Source organism: Pelobates fuscus, chromosome 3 (genome assembly GCF_036172605.1).
Source record: "Pelobates fuscus isolate aPelFus1 chromosome 3, aPelFus1.pri, whole genome shotgun sequence".
Taxonomy (NCBI): Eukaryota; Metazoa; Chordata; class Amphibia; order Anura; family Pelobatidae; genus Pelobates; species Pelobates fuscus.
Window position 1 is genome coordinate 302,739,647 of NC_086319.1, and position 16,071 is coordinate 302,755,717.

The window sequence follows — 16,071 nt, forward strand, 5'->3', positions numbered from 1 at the left end:
AGGCTCCACAACTTGCTCCAAAAGGCTCCACAACTTGCTGCAAATGGCTCCAAAAGGCTCCACAACTATCTGCAAATGGCTCCAAAAGGCTCCACAACTTGCTGCAAGTGGCTTCAAAAGCCTCCACAACTTGCTGAAAATGGCTCCACAAGGCTCCACAACTTGCTGCAAATGGCTCCAAAACCTCTCCAACACCTCCACACTACACACTCATGTGCTACCCACACTTCAGTATGCAGGGGGCGGAGCTAAAACTGGGACACTTGTTTCGTATTGTGAAAAAAATACGTAAACCGAGGCATTTTTTTAAATGAATTTTTATACGTAAACCGAATTTTTCGTTTACCGAGGCATTCGTTAACCGAGGTTCCACTGTATATATATTAATACAATTGACACAATAAGGGATAAGAGGAGCATTAGCAGAACACCTGGTAACCCGACCGGTCAGGAACTCTTACCTGGTTAGGGGACTTAGCTCTATGCGCTCCCAGGAAGAGACGACACTCCATCCTGGAAGCTCTTAGTCCTTGCAAGGACTTTCCCCGTTGCATCCCCTGCAAGCTGAAACAGCAGACACAGGGGTTAAATCTGCATTTCCTCCAGTAACCAGAGGACACACAGTTCTGGAGGTTTAAACACTGATTGTCTTTATTTAGAACACACAGCTTTTATGCACCGACCCCCACAGGAGGTCTCCATTCAAAGTAACCAAAAACATAAGCACGCCCGGTGTCGCTGTGTCTGGGAAATAATTGAGGCAGGGACAGTACAACTCAATTATCTCCCAGATACTTCCAAAAAAAACAATTTCAAACACCTCAAAAGTACCTTTCCAATTTCTAAAATATGTTACTTGGATTGCATGGAGTGTCCCAGCTTAGAACCCCAATCCCTCTTTGAAGCTTGGACTCCAGCAGAACTATTCTGTAGGGTGTGGGATGTCACATTGACGTGTCCTGGAAGTTTTGATATGGTAATGATCAAGCCTTCCAGAAACAGGAAACCCTTGATTCAATATCATATCCAAAAGAGACATTTAGAGCCGGAGAAGATGGCCGCTTAGACCCTGAGCTCCTCGTGGCGCCCGCAATCACTGACCGCACATCGGCGAAACCGGCTCTCATACCCGCCACAGATGGGCCGCACAAAACGACAGGCAGACCCTGCCAGCACCCCAAGACCCTCCGGACACGGGGGAGACCACACAATCCGGGCATACCTCCAAGCTGCGGCCCGGGCGCAGTCGCCGCAACGGGAGATGGAGGCTGCAAGCCAGTCCAACGAATCACTCCCATCCACACCAGCCAGATTCTCCCCAACACCCTCTGAACCCCAGCAGAGGCAGCAAGACGGTGAGTGGAGAGACATCCTACCTAACCTACTTACCAAGTCAGACTTTGACGCCCTCTCAGACCGACTAGGCCGCGTGGTCCGCGAGGAAGTGGCCCAACTACGCTTAGACATGGCAAACATGGAGGCCCGAATGGCGGTGACGGAAACTGAGACCAGGGCACTGAGGACAGACGTGGAGCAGACAAACACGGCCGTAGTGAGCCAGGAGGCAGATATAGCCTACCTTACTACATGGGTAGACGACCTAGACAACCGCGGCCGCAGAATGAATCTGCGGGTACGCGGAGTAAGGGAGGGAGGCCCCTCGGAGAACATACCAGACCTCCTCAGGCAAATTTTCACCCAAGTCTTGGGCGGCCAACAAATACCCAGAATAGGCCTGGTCCGAGCGCATAGGGCCCTGAGACCGATACCAGCTCCAGAAGAACAACCCAGAGATATAATATGCTGCCTAGACAATCACCACCTCAAAGAAGACATACTACGCACAGCCCGCCGCATGGGCACTGTCCGCATGGCAGGCCAAGCCATTTCCATTTACCAAGATTTGTCCAGATATACCTTACAAGCCAGTAACATCAGCCCTACAACAGGCAGGCATCCAGTATCGCTGGGGCTATCCGTTCTCACTTTCTGCAAGACACGGACAAGACCAATTGTTCGTAAGGAAGCCAGGAGACGTCCCGGGATTCCTACGCAGCCTGGGCCTCCCGCCACAACAGGTACCAGACTGGTTGGCGAGATCGTTCCTCCAACAACCACCGGGACCACAACTACCACGCAGACCCAACGCTGGCCCGCAAAGACCCCAGCAACAGCAACAACGCGATGGGCACCAGGGCCCAGTAAGGAGGGAGCAGTAACCAAGCACCAAGCAGCGCAGCCGGGGCACGGGATGGGGGACTTAAGCACAACCGCACAGAGCATCGTAACCGTGAGTAACGACAGTGGGGATTAACCCACTCATACCACACATGCCTACAAAAATTGGGGTGGGGGAAAGTGGGCTACGGGGCACAGGGGACACCAGCCATATCAGCCGCACACCACGGGGGATTCCACGCAAGGATAACCACAGGGACACGCATAAACCGCCAACTGAGACGCAGGGGGGGCAGCCAGGACACTTTGGGGAGGGGGACTGGTGGGACCACCACGGTGGGCAACGTGGGGAGCAAACTGACGCATGAACGGACACGATAACTCCCTTGCAGAACTTCCACCGGAGGTGCACTTTGGACAGGTTTCCAAGCAGACTCATGCTTCAACACTTAACCGGAAAGGGGTGGGGGGATGGGGTGAAATATACGGGACGACACCTGGGGAGGAGGGGGGGAGGGGGGAGGGGGTATCATACCCGCATCACCGGGAAGGGAGTGAGACAAGTTAGGGGAAAGGAACGAAGGAAACGCAATTAAGGCAGGCAGATGGGATACACTCAAGACAGACGGGAGAGGGAGGGAAGGGGAGAGGTGGGAGGGGGGAGAAGAGAGGAGGGTGGAGGAGGGCCGGCGCAGGGAGCAAACACCAATATATGTTAAGATGGGGGGTGGGAAATAGGGGGAAGGAAGGGGGAGACGACCCAACCCCCAAAAAAACCAAAAAAAAAAACAGGAGATTAATATACAAGCCCTCAGCCCCCCAGAGGAAGGCACACGAGTCGGGCACAGCGGTTGGGATCCCATGTCGAGGCGAGAGGGGGTCAGGTTAGCCACCCAGCCCGAACAATCGGGGCCACAAGATATACACAAACGGGAGAAGGGAGGCAAAAAACTGAATATGTACAATATGTAACTATTAAATGTTATGGCTATATGTTATACTGCACAAAATTTATTATCCCTGACAGGACAGTGATCAGTTGGAGCAGCTGCCTCGCACAGACGTACGATATAGCAGAGCACGACACACGTCTAGGGAGACAAACACGACGATACGCACAGCGCAGAGGCCCAGACTTAACACACCCACAGCTATAACAGAGGAAAAGCCAATACTAGGCGGCACGACAGGAGGGTACCAGACCACCCACACGCCAAATGGCAGCCAGCGCCGAGACATGGTCCAGAATCTACATAGGCCCCCCCACACCGCAAGGCGCCCCACCCCATAGGCCCTACAGGACACGCACAAACATTAAATGCCAAATAGCGACATTCCCCCACTCCACGATGATGATTAGCCCAGCCCTCACTGAACTTCAGCTAAACAGTGCACTAGACCCACCCCACATGGCACAACAGGCCCACGGCAACACGACTTCAACTCAGAACAGAAGTAGGAACGCGGCAGGGAAAACACATATAATGCCTAGCACATCACGCACACATGGACAAAAGCCCAACACACAATGAGAGACCAAACGGAAGCCACAGCCACAAAGCCACTTAGGAGACGAAGGACCACAGACTACCAATAGTACTACTTACTATTTCCGCCATGCGGAGGGAAAGTCCACCACGGACGAGATACCCGACACCCCCACAGGTATAGGACACAGTAGCCCCCGACACAAAGGGGACGCACAACTCCCAGGAACAACCCGAACCCACCTATCGGTTGGGCTGACAGGTCGATCCACCGGGACGTTTGTCCATTCACCAAGAGTGCACAGTTACTATACAACACGCACAGACCCGAGCGACACAAGCCCCTGACAAGGCCTGACACGAGACAGTACAAGGTTATACAAGCTCACGACCCACGACCTTACCCACAGCCCTTCTTGTACCTACCCGACTATCCACCCCCTGCGGCTGCCCAGACGATGCCGGCTCCGGGCCCCAGCGGGTTCACCCGGGAAGACCTGAGCATAGTCTCCTACAACGTACATGGCCTCAACATCAGAGAAAAACGCACAAGACTCCTGAGGGACCTGAAACACTACAAGGCATCGGTGGCGTTTATCCAAGAAACGCACTTCCAAGAAGGCAGGGCACCAGCCCTGAAGGACCGCAACTTCCGAATAGGGTACTTCAGTAACAACCCGGATAAACGCACACAAGGCGTGTGCATTCTTTTTTCAAGCAGAATTCCATACACAGAACTAGCAACCCTCAGGTGCAAACAAGGCAGGTATATTTTCACTAAAGGCACAATTGCAGATCAACTCTACACATTCGCCAACGTATACGCTCCGAACACGAAACAACACCACTTCCTTCGGGACGCCCTGAGCACCTTGATGAAATTCACGGAAGGCACCCTGATCGTCGGGGGGGATCTGAACCTGGCACTACACTGGGACCAGGATTCCACGACCCCGCACGAAGCGACACCACACAACAGACACGCCAACACTCTCCGCCTTCTACACCTCCACCAATTAGCGGATTGCTGGCGAGCGCTACACCCAACAACCAGGGACTACACCTTCTACTCACAAACACACTCGACGTACACGAGATTGGACTACTTCCTGATGTCCCACTACAACCTAAACCTACTTCAAAACGCGGAGATTCTGCCGATGACATGGTCGGATCACAACCCGATACGAATACGGCTGAAATCGCCGTTATACAGACCCAGGCAGATGTCATGGAGACTAAACAAATCCATCCTTTCAGACGTGGTGGAGACGGACAAGATAGGCAACACCATAAGGGACTACTTCCACAACAACGAGACGGGGGACGTGACGCCGCTGACGTGCTGGGAAGCGCATAAAACGGTGGTAAGGGGCCAGATCATTGCCATATGCGCAACCCGCAAGAAGGTGGCAGTGCAGGAGACGCTTGAACTCGGCAAAGACATAGCGACCCTAGAGGCCAGACACAAACGCACCCTCGACGCACAAACGTACAGAGACCTAACGGCCAAACGAACACAACTCACAACACACCTCAACCGAGCAATCCAACGCTCATACCAACACTATAGACACATGATACACGAACATGGAGATAAATGCGGGAGATTGCTGGCGAGCCTACTGAAACAACGTAAAACCCAACTATACATCCCCAAAATAAAAGACGCACAGCAACGGCTTAAACACCTCCCAGACCAGATTGCGACGGAATTCCACACCTACTACCAGGGTCTATACCACCTCCGGCGAGACGAACCGGGAGACCTGCAACCTCACAAACTCCGGGCCATACGTAGCTACCTGGACTCGGCTCATATGCGAGAAATACAGGAGGCCGACCGAGAAGCACTCGAAGCCCCCATCACGCCGGAAGAACTGGCACTCGCAATTAAGAAGGCAAAAACAGGCAGGGCACCGGGACCCGACGGACTCCCCCTTCAATACTACAAAGTATTTGCCCAAGACATCGTCCCGAAACTACTGCAAGCCCTGAACTCCATTCAAGAAGGAGCCACGCCGACAGCCCAGTTCACCTCGGCGAACATCACCTTACTCCCAAAGGAGGGTAAAGACCCGACACTGTGCCCAAGCTATTGCCCGATATCGGTGCTAAACACAGACATCAAACTCCTCGCCAGCGTCCTGGCATTGAGACTGGCGCCCTTACTACCAGCCGTGATCCACCCGGACCAAACGGGATTCATCCCGGGCAGGGAGGTGAGGGACAATACAATACGGGCACTAAACATCATAGCACACGTCAGAACCCAACGGCACGGAACCCTCCTCCTGTCTACAGACGCTGAGAAGGCGTTCGACAGGGTGGACTGGGATATGCTAATGGAAACCCTCCATGCCATAGGCATAGGGCCGAAATACGGTGTTTGGGTGAGGGCACTGTACACCTGCCCGACGGCACGACTCAGGATCAACGGCGCACTGACGGACCCGTTTCGGATCCACAATGGGACCAGACAAGGCTGTCCACTCTCACCGCTACTATTCGCGCTGACGCTGGAGCCATTCCTAAACAGGATCAGACGCAACGCAGACATCCAGGGGCTCAAGATAGGGAACACACACCACAAAACACTAGCGTACGCTGATGACATGCTATTTGTGGTCACGAACCCACAGACCTCTCTACCAGCGATACAGAAAGAATTTGAGGACTACGGAAGGGTGTCAAACTTAAAAATTAATTACTCTAAGTCGGAGATACTGAACTTAACCATCAAACACGCGGAAAGACTGACCCTTCAGAGACAACACCCGTACCGCTGGTGTGACCACCGCATGCGATATGTAGGGGTCTGGCTCACCCCAAACCCGGCAGACCTATACACGCAAAACTACCTTCCCATATTGAAAAAAGCGACGGAGGAACTGCATAAATGGAACGCCCTATACATCTCGTGGCTGGGAAGGATAAATGCGGTCAAGATGACACTACTGCCCAAGCTGCTGTTTGTGTTCCAAGCAGTACCGATACATGCCCCGCAAACATTCGTCAAGGCACTGAGGGCAGAGGTCCGCTCGTTCGTCTGGAAAGGCAAGTCCCCACGCATAGCACACACCCAGTTAATCCTACCTAAGCTTCGAGGGGGCCTGGCGCTCCCCGACTTTGAGAAATACTATATCGCAACACACCTGACAAGAGTCGCCAGCTGGACAATAGCCAGCGGCACAAAGCCATGGACCCAACTGGAATCGGACACCATTAACTGCGACCTCCGAACACTACCCTGGATACCCACGGCGGCATACAGACGCAAACGCATTGCCAACCCCTTCGTGACAGCGACCATGAGGATCTGGCACAGACAGGGCCACAAACAACACCTGACGACCGACCCGGGCCCGCTGCTGCCACTAAGGGGCAACCCGGACTACCCAGCGGGAGACCTAGGCCCCACACCGAGCCCAGCAGGACGCCCGACAATCCCTCGTATGGTGGACGTCCTCGAACACCCATTCAATATTCGGCAGTTAACAGACCTCTTCCCGGACAGACCACTGACGTTCTCACACACACTGGCCAGAGCACAACTCTCCCAATACGCCAGGTCGATCCCGCAAAGGCCATCCCTGACGAGAGACCTGACACAATTCGAACGCCTCTGCACGCAAGACGCGGAAACACCCAGAGCCATCTCACAGATATACACTATACTGATCACCAGTAGATACATACTGGCACCGCCCTGCATAAGAAAATGGGAAGAAGACCTGGACGAGGCCATGTCAGAAGCTGACTGGGACAAATGCCTCACCCTGATACAAAAAACGCCTAGCTCAGCACGCCTACAGGAAAACTCCTACAAGATCCTTACCAGGTGGTATCTGACACCAACGGCATTACACATCAGGAACCCAGACATACCAGACACCTGCTGGAGATGCGGGGAGGAGGCAGGCACATTCCTTCATGTCTGGTGGTCATGCACACGGATACAGCCATTCTGGGACACGGTCAGAGGCATCATACACGAAGTAACAGACGAGATGCTCCAGAGGTCCCCGGCGGCCTTTCTCCTCCATCACACCGACATGGCCACACAGCTATACGGCAGATCCATAATACCGCGGTTGCTGAACGCAGCCAAAGCGACCATCCCTGTCTATTGGAAGCAGGCAAGCATACCACCGATATCAAGATGGGTGGAGGAGGTGGATAACACCAGGAAATACGAAGATATAAAGGCAAACACCCCGAAACTCAGAGACAGATACACCAAACGCTGGTTCCACTGGCTGAGAATAACCACATCAAACGACTTTCAACAACACCTGGCCCCGCAATAGCCGGACGGGTCGAGAGGCGGGAGAGAGCGACCGGGAGACCAGACGGGGAGCGGAGGGACGTGGCGAAGGGGGGCAGCAGCAGGGGATGGAGACACGCATAACCCCCCCCCCTACCTGAACCACACTACCTACCCCCCCATACGGACACCAGACCAGACCCGCTAACGCACCACACAAGACGGACACAGAAGCAAACCTAGACTGACAGATCTAAAACTGGACACCCCCGCTCAACACGACGGACGGGAGACACCGTACGAACGACACAACACTACATAATGCCAAAAATACCCACACCCGATATGAGTACACGACCAACCGTGACAAGGAGGGGGACACTAATGTAAGCCACCCAGGGGAGAAAAAAAAAAAAGCGCACAGGATACAGAAACCCAACACTTCACAACGAAACACACACACATACGCACAACTAAGCCCCGACGAACCTCACAAAGAGAGATACCAGGACACGGGAACGGGCACCACTCACCGAACATCAATAGGCACAAGACCTCGGCTTAGCCGAATAGGGAACAGCACACAGGAACCGAATCAGCCACACAGTCACACCACAATAGAATACCACCCAGGACTGAAGCAGCCACACTAGGCGGCGGAGATACCAATCCGCCTACAACACGCAACGACAGTCAGATACCCAAACAAGCTATCACAAAGCGGAACCTAGAGCCCCGCAGCGCCCAGAACACACAAACTACCGAGACACCCATAGCCGTAGGTAGGGCAACATAGCAAGACACACGCACAAACTACACCTATTACCAGACCAAACGAGATTAGGGTACAGCCAACCACGACCACAACATGACAAGAGACACAAGGCAATGGATGCTTGGCAGCACGGGCACCATACCAAAACACGAACTGGTGCAACACAATACAGAGTAAAAAGTTAGAGATAAGCCCCTCAGGAGGCACTGGGTAGACACACTGTACCAAAAGACACCAGAGCAGACTAGACAATGGTATGTCACGAGCACTAACAGGGTCAAGTGAGAACAACTGACCAAGCATAAGCAAACGGTATTACACCAACATGAACCAGATGGCCTCTGCATAGGCGACGTAATGCATACTGACATAAGCACCGTATATATGCGCCCTAGCGTGGGCGACTTATGCCTACTCATACAAGCAGGAGCCACACGCACATATGCTACGGCAACAATAAGTATACAAAAAACTATAACACAGTTGTAAAACTAATCTGAGTACATAGGCCAGTTGACAATATGAACCAATCCATTATGTCATGTTATACAGGCTAAGACTAATTCGCTTCTGCGTAAGCGACAAACTGTTTATACCTTTACTTACCAATGTTTCGGCCCCTGCGTGGGCAAATATTTGCTTTAATATGACTCGGTTCGCTAAATGCATTTATATTACGACAACAATAAAGATATTCAAAACAAAAGAGACATTTACTTAAAGGAACACTATAGTCACCTAAATTACTTTAGCTAAATAAAGCAGTTTTAGTGTATGGATCATTCCCCTGCAATTGCACTGCTCAATTCACTGTCATTTAGGAGTTAAATCGTTTTGTTTCTGTTTATGCAGCCCTAGCCACACATTGACAGAGCCTGCATGAAAAAAAAAACTGGTTTCACTTTCAAACAGATGTAATTTACCTTAAATAATTGTATCTCAATCTCTAAATTGAACTTTAATCACATACAGGAGGCTCTTGCAGGGTCTAGCAAGTTATGAACATAGCAGGGGATAAGAGAATCTTAATTAAACAGAACTTGCAATAAAGAAAGCCTAAATAGGGCTCTCTTTACAGGAAGTGTTTAGGAAGGCTGTGCAAGTCACATGCAGAGAGGTTGGACTAGGGGTTCATAAACAAAGGGATTTAACTCCTAAATGGCAGAGGATTGAGCAGTGAGGCTGCAGGGACATGTTCTATACGTCAAAACTGCTTCATTAAGCTAAAGTTGTTCAGGTGACTATAGTGTCCCTTTAATCCAATTATCCCCCAGGCACTAAAGTTGCAGATCATAAAACATAAACTATTAAATATACATCCCAAACATACAGGAACCCTAAAAATAAACCAGGGAAATCACAAGAAATGCATAACCAATACATGGGGAAACACAGAATGCAATGGGAAAACACACAATACAATGAAAAAACACACAAATAAGCAGTGGGCAGGGTACGTAGTGATGGTGGTTCGTCACAGGAGCTAAATAATAAAATATAACCAAGTGCAGCTAAAAACCTCCTAAGTGTATTATCACTCTATACATTTCATAAATAGATAAAATCCAAATCTTAAATGGTGACAGTGCACACAATGATTATATTTACCTTATATTAAATGTAATTATTATTGAAAAGGTAAATATAATCATGGTGTGTGCTGTCACCTTTTATAGTATATATAGTTATACATTTACCATTGAAAATATACCTTACTAAACATTTCCCCTAGCCATTGATGAGTGAAAATTTAGCCTGGTGAGCAGAAACTCAACGCTGGTGTGGCAAGTAATTTCCAAGGCTTGGCTTGTAGGACTTTACATTTTTTTATTTCTGCCTTACTTGAACCTGGGAGAAAGAAATTGTCAGTGTTTTCATGCATGGTCAATTTTACGTGCGTTGCTACATGTACACTAAACTTATCACCTGGCTTAAACTAATGTAAGGAAGGTGATAGAGTTATTCACTAAACGGGAATTTATCACAGAATTCGACATTTTAGGCAAAAACAGCCAATTTGGGTCTGCTATTTTAGCCTATAATTTGCATTTACTTAATCGGTTACTGACAATTGCTGGTTTAGTGAATGGACTGTCTACAATCAGCCTCTCTCTATATATAACATGGAATGGAAAACGTGTGGAGGACTAATTGTACTGAAGATAAATTGCTTGCAATATACTTCCCCTGCAATAAATGGGTAAATCGCATGTTTATTTTAACATTATTTAATGTGCTTCAAACGGCATCTGCTTTGCTTTCTCTTCATTCATTGTTTTTTTTATGTTTGGCTAGGTTTTGCTGTTTCATGACCAGAACTATGGCATCCATTATGAGTATACAATTCCAGTGAATCAGTCTACAGAGCAGAAGACTGAGCCAGAGCGACAGCCGGATCCTCTGTATATGTGGACACACACTAGCTGGGAAGGATGTAGTGTGCAGTGTGGGGGAGGTAATATGTCATTGGAATGATGGTAATACAAGCAAACATTAACAACAACTGTTGAATGAATTTAAGTGCATTTAGTAGGTTTTAACTTCTATGTGCTATGTTTTTCTCTTTGTTAAAATCTCTTAAAGGAACACTATAGGCACCCAGACCAAGTGGTCTGGGTGACATGTGCCCCCTTCCCTCCTTAAACCTGCAGTTGAAAGCATTGCTGTCCTGTTTACGCTGCAGGGTTAACCTACATCTAAAGGCTCTTACATAAAATAACAATGTAAAACTCTGTAATTATAGTCACATGGTCTCAGGATGATTAGTGAGTCTAGTGTTTTGCCACATATGTGCACTAGCCTCCCAATATTTTTATGGGAAAGCATTGGATTGGCTGAGATCATCAACACTGATGAGCTCAGTCAAAGAGGCAGAGCTACACAGAGGAGATAGGCGCTGCGAGGGCTGAAGGTAAGTAAATCACCATTTTAACTTTGGCATCGTTGGCCCAGTCACCTAAACAGTGAGTAGGGCACTATAGTAGTAGGAATACCTATTTCAATTCTTTACACTATAGTGTTCTTTTAAAGAAAAACAAAACACAGAAAAATGTGTTGCTGCTTTCTGCAGCATAACTCCACTTCTTTAGCTACTTCTCCCCTTTTCACAAAACATTTTTCATATTGAAAGGTAAGCAATGTAGTTCAAGTCAATGACAGATCAGTAGGAGCAAAGTTGCCGAAGTGACTCTGTTCTAAGCCAATCACTCTATTCTAATCTGTACAGCATAGCAAGGTCATGCTTAGAAGAAAGGCGGGCAGATAATAAGACGACTGTGGAGCAAGGTTACGTCAATAACTCGGCTCATACTGATATCTCATTGGCTGAGCTAAGTACATACTCTGACTACTGCCTAAGAAAGGACGTGCTTTGTTAAGAGGGGCAAGGCTAAGTTAGAGAAGTTACCTTGCAGAAAGCTGAAAAACGTGAATAGCGGTCTTAGAATCCAAAACCACCACAAAAAAAGTATATATTTGTAGAAAGTAGAACTCACAATTGGGATTTAAATAAGTATTTTGACACTTTTGTGTGAAGCAATTTATCACCTACCTCTGCTGGTTATATTTTTTACTTTATATTTTATTTTATTACCTAAAGTGCAGGATATATTTAATTGTTCACATTGTGGAACGTACATGTTTCAATTTCTTTAAGAGCATCACAGACTGTATATGTTCTACTACCATAATAAACCCAGATTTGTATTGTGAGAGCACTATAACCTCACATACACATATAGAACTTAATGAGAGACAGCATGACTATATGGTGGTCCAAACAAGCACACCGATGTATACCAATATAGTTGTAAATTCCTTAAATAAGAGCATAAAACAAGGGACAGATACTTTCAGTCGTGCAACATGAAAAAAGGTAAACCATGTTGTTTTAAAACATCAGGTATATTCGTTAAATTGTAGTGATTTTTTTGGTAATAACAAAGTAATTACTTCTTGAAGTAATTTCTTTAAAAAAAAAAAAGGAAAACAATACAGTGAATATTTCGTACTTACATCTTATGTATACACCTTGAAGAGGATCCATGTGTCACTTAATATGAGTTAACTCGGAAATACAGTAAGCATGCCTCATCCAATGAATAAAGCTCAATTTCTGTTAAATGCGAGAAACAATACCTTTCTCATTATGTCCAAATGTCCAAATATTGTTGATAACCACTCTTCGTGAGTCTAATTTGACATCATTTTAACATCTCTTTGTATCTTTTTCTTGATCCAGGTGAAAGAAGAACACTTGTATCCTGTACAAAAATAGTGAATAAAACCATGGTTATAGTGAATGACAGCCTGTGCTTTCACATATCTCGCCCTTTTCCCCAAGTCCGAAAATGCAATGTCCATCCGTGTCAGTCCACGTGAGTTTTCAGTGTCTTGTATGTACCCTCAGATAGCTAGGACTAACGTTCAGGTCAATAGATATAAAGTAATTTGTCTCTTTGTTGCTGTGTTACCTTCCGTGAGTGAGAATAAATGGTAATGTGAGTTGTCACTTAGGATCTTGCAATTATTCTGTGACAATAGACAGGAAAACCAACTGCCAAAATGACTTAAGCAGTGGTTCTCAAAACGTGGGTCTGGACACAGAATTAGATGACCTTACATAGGCATATGTAAGGGGTGTGTCTAATGTATCCATACACACCATACACTGATCAGCCAGAACATTAAAATCGCCTGCCTAATATAGTATATTTCCCCCCTGCCATAACAGCACTGATGCGTCAGGACATGGACTCCACAAGACTTCTGAGCATGTCCTGTGGTATCTGGAACCAAGACATTAGCAGCAGAGCTTTTAAGTCCTACAAGTCGCAAAGTGGGGCCTTCATGAATCAGATTTGTTTTTCCAGCACATCCCACAGACGTGCCTCCCAATTGAAGGCACTTTCCTCAGTGGACAAGGTTCATCATGGGCACTCTGACTGGTCTTCAGCTCCGCGACCTCATACGCAGTAAACTGCAATGCACTGTATGTTCTGACACCTTTCTATAATGTCAAGCATTAAAGGATCACTATAGGGTCAGGAACACAAACATATATTCCTGACTATAAAGTGTTAAAACCACCATCTAGCCCCCCTGGGCCCCTCATGCCTCCATAAATACAGAAAAATCTTACTGTATTGAAACCTGAAGTTGTACCTCTGCATGCGGTTAGACTCAGAAAGACAAGCAGTCTGCTGACATCATCAGAAGTGGTAGCCTGATCCAGTCACAAAGCTTCCACATAGGATTGGCTGAGACTGACAGAGAGGCAGATCAGGGGCAGAGCAAGCATGATTCAAACACAGCTCTGGCCAAACAGCATCTCCTCATAAAGATGATTCGAATCAATTTCATAGTTACATAGTTACATAGCTGAAAAGAGACTTGCGTCCATCAAATTCAGCCTTGTTCACATTTGTTTTTTGCTGTTGATCCAAAAGGCAAAAAAAAAAAACAGTTTGAAGCACAATTTTGCAACAAGCTAGGAAAACAAAATCCTTCTTGACCCTAAAATGGCAGTCAGATTTATCCTTGGATCAAGCAGTTATTACCCTACATTGAAAGATTATATCCTTGAATATTCTGTTTTTGCAAGTATGCATCTAGTAGCTGTTTGAACATCTGTATGGACTCTGATAAAACCACTTCTTCAGGCAGAGAATTCCACATCCTGATTGTTCTTACAGTAAAAAAAACTTTCCTTTGCCTTAGACGAAATCTTCTTCTTCCCATCTAAACGCATGGCCTCGTGTCCTATGTAAAGTCCGGTTTGTGAATAGATTTCCACACAAAGGTTTGTATTGGCCCCGAATATATTTGTATAATGTTATCATATCCCCTCTCAGGCGACGTTTTTCTAAACTAAATAGGTTTAAATTTGTTAACCTTTCTTCATAGCTGATATGTTCCATTCCTTTTATTAATTTTGTAGCCCGCCTATGCACTTTTTCTAGTGCCATAATATCCTTCTTTAGAACAGGTGCCCAAAATTGCACAGCATATTCAATATGTGGTCTTACCAGTGATTTATAAAGAGGCAAAATGATATTCTCATCCCGAGAATGAATGCCCTTTGTCATGCATGACAATACCTTACTGGCCTTGGCCACTGCTGATTGACATTGCACATTGTTGCATAGTTTGTTGTCTATAACAATTCCCAAATCCTTTTCGTTGTTCCCTAATTCGCTTCCATTAAGGGTATACGTTGCTTGTGTATTCTTTACTCCGAAGTGCATAACTTAATTTTTCAACATTAAATTTCATCTGCCATTTGAATCTCTATGAGGAAGTTCGGTGTCTGCATGCAGAGGTAGGAGATACTGAATGCTTGGATGCATTTTAGGCAGCCATGACCCAGGAAGGATCTCTAACAGCTATCTGAGGAGTGGCCAGTGGAGTTATCACTAGGCTGTAATGTAAACACTGCATTTTCTCTGAAAAGACAGTGCTTACAGCAAAAAGCCTGAAGGGAATGATTCTACTCACCAGATCAAATACAATAAGCTGTATTTGTTCTGGTGACTATAGTGTACCTTTAAGTTTTTCAGCAATTTGAACTAGAGTAGCTTTTCTGTGAAATCGGACTAGATAGACTAACATTTGCTCCCCACGTGCATCATTAAGCCTTGGGCGTTCATGACTCTGATGCTGGTTCACCTGTGGTCTTTCATTGCACCACTTTTGGTAGGTACTAACCGCTGCATACCGGAAAAACTCCACAAGACTTGCCGTTTTGGAGATGCTCTGACTCTAGCCATCACAATTTGGCCCTTGTCAAAGTCACACAGATCTTTTTGCTTGCCCGTTTTTTCTGCTTCCAGCACATGAAATTCAAGAACTGACTTTTCACTTGCTGCCTATTAAATACACTCCTTGAAAGGTAACATTGTAGCAATATAATCAATGTTATTCACTTCACCTGTCAGTGGTTTTAACCCCTTCAGGACGGGTGACGGACGAGGTCCGTCATCCTGGGGATACCCTTAACGACGGGTGACGGACCTCGTCCGTCACGCGGTAAAATTAACCCCAGATCGCCGCGATCGCGGGGTTAATGGTGCTCCGGTCTGCCTCTGTATTAGAGGCAGACCGGGAGCACCGGATCGGGCTGTCCCAGCACATGTGCCCGCTCTGACAGCATGTCAGAGCGGGCACATGTGCTGTGTATACTCACCTTCCGCCTCCTCCTTCCGCCTCCCTGCACTTCCGGGTTCAGTGTGAAGTGCAGGGAGACGGATCAGTGCTGATCCTGCCCACTGTGTAAAAAAAAAATAATAAAGTTTTAATAAATTTTAATAAAAAATTAACCCCTTCCCTGCCAATTGATCACTGACTACAGTGATCAATTGGCAGGG

The 16,071-nt window shown here is 47.3% G+C and overlaps 1 protein-coding gene across 1 annotated transcript in view; it reads left to right on the forward strand.

Annotated features, from left to right (window-relative positions):
• Positions 1-16,071, forward strand: part of ADAMTS17 (ADAM metallopeptidase with thrombospondin type 1 motif 17) — a 294,708-nt gene that overhangs the window by 212,057 nt on the left and 66,580 nt on the right. The window contains exons 18-19 of the mRNA XM_063448834.1: positions 11,003-11,162; positions 12,948-13,083. Of these exons, the coding sequence (XP_063304904.1) occupies positions 11,003-11,162; positions 12,948-13,083 (296 nt within the window). The remainder of the gene's footprint in view (positions 1-11,002; positions 11,163-12,947; positions 13,084-16,071) is intronic.